At 30.4% G+C, this 5,163-nt stretch overlaps 2 protein-coding genes across 2 annotated transcripts in view; one reads left to right on the top strand and one right to left on the bottom strand.

The window, feature by feature from the left end:
• Positions 1-4,157: 4,157 nt before the first annotated feature.
• The window catches only part of LOC123014893 (histidine-rich glycoprotein-like), a 3,187-nt gene continuing 2,181 nt past the window's right edge, over positions 4,158-5,163 (bottom strand). The window contains exons 2-3 of the mRNA XM_044414192.1: positions 4,846-4,907; positions 4,158-4,800 (exon numbers count right to left, since the gene is read on the bottom strand). Of these exons, the coding sequence (XP_044270127.1) occupies positions 4,473-4,800; positions 4,846-4,907 (390 nt within the window). The 3' untranslated portion in view covers positions 4,158-4,472. The remainder of the gene's footprint in view (positions 4,801-4,845; positions 4,908-5,163) is intronic.
• Positions 4,438-5,163, top strand: part of LOC123014891 — a 34,719-nt gene continuing 33,993 nt past the window's right edge. Inside the window, exon 1 of the mRNA XM_044414188.1 lies at positions 4,438-4,983. The gene's annotated coding sequence lies outside the window, so the exon portion shown is untranslated. The remainder of the gene's footprint in view (positions 4,984-5,163) is intronic.

Raw genomic sequence — 5,163 nt, 5'->3', positions numbered from 1 at the left:
TTAAATACTTTAATTCTGAAATTTTGTATTCGCTATAAGTACCAGTATCAGTATCAGAATCAGTATCAGAATAAAAATCAGTATCTATATCAGTATACATGACTACATAAAAATGCAAGGGGCATGAGAAAAAAGGTTACAAAAATTACCTTAACTCATGTTTACACTTTTTTTGACATATACCTAACAGTGATAAGGTTAATAGTATTTTATTTGAAAGAATCAGAAACGAAAATTGTTGAAATGTTGAAATTTTTCAATTTTTTTATTAAATATTTATTATACTTAATTGGTTTCTAAAAATAAATTTGCGTAGATTCCTGAATGGGATTTTTCAGCCTCATTACCTTACGAGTATGTTTACTTTCATAAACACCTAATCCGAATGAATTACAACTGCATACACGTAAGCTGTCGGTCATGAAACCACAGTAAGTCCAATTAAACCTTAACGAACAAAACCAATTAAATATTAGAATTTAAATTATTCATTATGTTGTGAATTTTTCGTGAAATTTATCGACCCATAAAACTCCACAACAAAATCAGTTACATAACGAGTAAAAGTCTGACATTTCCCCGTCTCATATTTCTGCAAGAAATGGATGAAAACTGTGCTAGACATCGAACTCTCTTCATTTCTTTTATTTTAACGTGCAGTCAAACTGGTTCATTGCCACTTTTACTCTCGATCTAGAATAATCTCGCTTTCCACACACATGACGGAAACTCGGAAGTGTCTCGTAACAACAAAATTGAAAAATCTCGCAGAATGTCGTCTAATTTTGGGCCACTTTCTCGCATGCGGCCGGAATTGTATCGTAAAAGCGTCATTAAAACACTGCCGACGTTCGGAAGCCATTACGTGACAGTTTCTACAGAAATGCCCTTGACTGCTAATTAATCGTGAATGGCGGACTGGCCAAGCGGAACTCGTAAAGTTACTAGTGCGCAAAATGGCACGTTTTCGCCCTCTGGAACAAGACGATTTGACCGGATTATGCAACGCTCGGGTACTTTTCCGTATCGGGACTTTCGAAATTGATTTTCTCGATTATGGGATAAATCATAATTGTTAAAACATTAGTTTCATAATACAAATGCTAATTTATATTAGAAAGGTGGCCACTTTGAACTGGTAAAAGGTTCCGACCTCTAACAGCATCAGGCTTATGTAAAGAGGGGCTACATGGGGTTTCAAAATTGAACTGTTTCGATTTCAGTTGCTTCAGAACTTGCGTAAGGATGTGCGTGTCATCAATAGCGCCTTAAATGGGATAATTGAGCAAGAAATACGGTGTAAATTGTGTTTTTCCGAGAACTGAAAAAATCAACAACAAGCAAAAGTGTTCAAATGGCGCTTTAGCAATTTTCTCTTGATTTGCAATTTTCCTAATTTGGTTCGAGCACCTGATACACTATTTACATTTACTTCAAATGTAGGGTAATTGTTAAAGGAATTTTTTATAATACGAACAATACACAATATGTCTACAAGTATAAATCAATCATTTGCTGATTTCACTAAACAATTTTAATCAAAAGTTTTCTCCTTGTTTTATAAATATGTCATCACAAATTCTGCTCAAGAACGGAAAACATATCTCACTCTTTTTTGTCGGTTGAAATCAGTAGCATTTTCAAAATCAAAATCTAAGCTAAACAGACGAAATTACGAAAGTATTTTAGTGGCAAAACTGCAAAAGTAAGAAATTTAAACTTCAACATAAGTACATATATAATTAACTAAATTTTGTGATTTTTTCAATAGTCGTTACAACTATCATAATACAAACTAAAAAGTTTTAATTCATGTTGTGTTTTAAATAATAAATTTTGATTTTTTGATTTTATTTGACAAACTCAAAAAGTAATAGTAATTTTTATTACAAGAGAAGAAAGTGTATTTCCATTTATCGAAGAAGATAAAAATTTTCCTTCCTATTGAGAGGTCACATATATTTTTATTGTAATTTTGACAGATGAGGGAAGTAAAATTTTGACCTTTCTGGAAGGTAATTAGCCACTTTTTTTTCTAAAATTAGGCTTACTTTCTGTTAGGGTCGTACTGTTGTTGAAACAACAAAATTGAAGTGTCATACTTTCTTAATTTTCATATGCATTAAAGTATTTTTGAACTTTGCTGTATAGCTTTAGTTGCTCTGGCAATAAAGTTTTTTAAGTAAAAAAAAAATTTGATTATTACTTTATGATTATGAATAAAATTAATTCTTTATAAGTATAAATCAATCATTTACTAAACAACACTAAACAATTAAGAATGCAATAGGTTTTTTTTATGTTTCAATCAGAAAACTTTTTAGTTTTCAGTTTCTATTCCCTGTTTCATAAAATTTATTATAACAGACTCTAGTCAAAAGCCGAGAATTGTGGTTATTTAACACATTTCAGAATATTTTTGTTGTTGTTTGAAGTGAGTGGCGTTTTTAGAAAGGTATTACCTTTTTTGTAAAAAAAAAATTCTGATATGTTTTTCATTGTTACAAATACGAAAATCTAATCTAAAATAGATGAAATTTTTGAATTATTTTAGGAACCAAAAAACTATAAAAATGATAAATTTTGTGATTTTTGTCAATAGTTGTTAAACCTTTACGATAAAATAAGTTATTGTACCTTAACTTGACAAACTCAAAAATTAAAATTTATTTTGTAACAAATTTAACAACTTGTACAAAAAATAATACATAATAAAAATTACAAAAGACAGGACAACATTATGAGAACTAAGAGTTAATTACAGGAGGAGAAAATATTAATAGCTATTTACTTATTACAACCAAGTACTGAAAGCGAAAATGAGAAAGAGAATTTTCGTTGGTTTAGCAAATATTTTATTAAATTTCAAATTTTTAATAATATTCCGAATAAAAGATTTAAGTAAATAAGAAAGAATTTTTAATGAGGTTAATAAAACCGTAACAGTACAATTAGTACACTGAACAACAAATAATGACCTAAAAATTTTATCGTGTATAAAAATTATTTTATGTCAATATTTTAAAGATTATAAAGTGAATTTAGCAACCGAATTAAAATATTAGTATTTCCAATTTTGATTTACTCGATTTACTTCTAAACATTAGAACATTCAAAAGAGTTGATTATCCACATTTTGTGCAATTACACGCAACTTATTTTTGCTGCTCCCATAGTTCAGATATGCAAATTAAAAAAAAATGAAAAATCAATTCTTAGATGTAATAAGTTTATTGATGTTACAAAGAATTAATTGACAAATATAAAATATTTACAGTTAGTATTTTATGTTGACAAATAGAAAATATTTAAAGTTACTATTCCTACTATTTACTATTTTTTTTCTTCCTGATACCAACAATATCTTAAAGTCCTTTCGCATATGAGGGCGCTTTTTAAAAAATCCATATTACAAAAAAACTGGAACTAACTTTAAATTTTTATGATCATATTTGAGCTTTCCAACCCAAAATCAGTTAGAATTAGTAAAAAAAATTCCGATAATTTTTGTTGTTGTTCAGTGTAATTTAAAAATATTTTGCAACAAAGAATTGAGAGTATTTTTATTTATACTCGTAAAAGTACATTGATAATCACTTTTTTGGCGCTTCCACCATATTTTCAGTTAATTTAACCGGTAATTCTATCACCTTTTGCAACTTCTAGTGTTTTCAGGTTTTTTTTGAAACTTTTTATTCATATATAGTATTATTATTATTATTTTTTAAAGTAATTGTATATTAGAATATAATTTGAATCATTAAAGGTAAATTAAGATAACAATTATAATAATTGTTATGTAGAGAAGTAAACGCGAAAAATTTTCACTTTCCATTAACATTTTTTCAGCCACTTTACGGAACTTAATTTTGAAATACATATATCATGTGATAATTGAAAGTTTCATATAACAAGAATCTTCACCAAACGCAGTCACGCATCCTTTCTATCGGAATTTTTTTACATGTTAAAACAGTTATCAATGTCGGTTATATAATAGTGGCTCTTCACTTTTGCCATGGTCAGTTCTACTCGTTTCCCATGGGTTTTGGTTGCGTGTGGAGTAAAAACTTTCATTGTAATGAATTTTTTCACACTCAAGACCAAAAATAACATGCTTTCAGACTAATTTTCATTAAAAAAATAAACAAAAAGAATCGAAATACATAAAATTTACTTATAATATACATTCTGGAACAAACAATGTAACAAAAAAACAGAAGCCTAAAATTACTCAACAAGTCGATATAAGCTATTTCAGTCAAGTTTGAGTGACTCCAAAACCAAGTTCAGCGCCAGTGAAAGCGAACCATTTCGAATTATAAGCCGTTTGCATTTCCTCTTTTATGCAACTTTCCAGCAACATCTTGCAGACCTGATCATAAACAAGAAAAAAACAGCCGACTTTCACGCACAACTGTTGGTAGAACTGGTTGCCTGAGTCACTCTACTACACCTACTCAAAAACCTCCTCAATGTTTGGGTTTGGGCCTCCTCTTCTTATAGTGGTGCGCCGGAGCGTGCTTTTTGAAAATGTTGTGCCCCTCCTCAAAATCATAGTTTTTGTGATCGCTCTCCCAGTCGTTCTGCAAATCGAGATCTTCCTCTTTGGGGTGGTAGCTGTGCAAATCCAAGGGCTTTTCCTTCTCCTTCTCGTGGAAGTAGTGGTGGTGTTCGGGCACTTTGACCAAGTGGGGTTTCTCTTTTTCGTGGAAGTAGTGGTGGTGTTCGGGAATTTTGATGATTTTTGTGTGGTAGACGGTCTTGATTTTGGTGGGGACGTGGATGCGGTGGTGGACGCTGAAATAAGTGGGTTAGATGCGTTTTGGGGGTTGGGGGACTTACTGGTGACCGGGGGAGCCCAGGGTTTGCTCCAAGGTTGCAAGGAACAAGATCAAGACACTGACCTGGAAATGAGGGATTACGAAATTTCAAGAGCAAGTTTGTTTATTTTCATGCAGGAACATTAATTATTATGAAGAGGTACTGGTTTTGCAATGAGATTATTTCATCTCTTACATACTAATAGATGAACTTAAAAAGTGTAACAAAAACTAAAAAATTGTGTTTTTATTTTTTATGTGACTTTTATAGAAATCAATAAAAAATAAAGACTTATTTAAATGTTCCAAAAACATGGTTTTATTTATTTTTTCAAAACAA

This window comes from Tribolium madens, unplaced genomic scaffold (assembly GCF_015345945.1).
Source record: "Tribolium madens isolate multiple individuals breed KSU strain unplaced genomic scaffold, Tmad_KSU_1.1 Scaffold_97;HRSCAF=244;Tcas5.2_LG3a, whole genome shotgun sequence".
Lineage (NCBI taxonomy): Eukaryota > Metazoa > Arthropoda > Insecta > Coleoptera > Tenebrionidae > Tribolium > Tribolium madens.
Note: the sequence above shows the minus strand (reverse complement) of the source record. Positions and strands in the feature narration are given on the sequence as shown.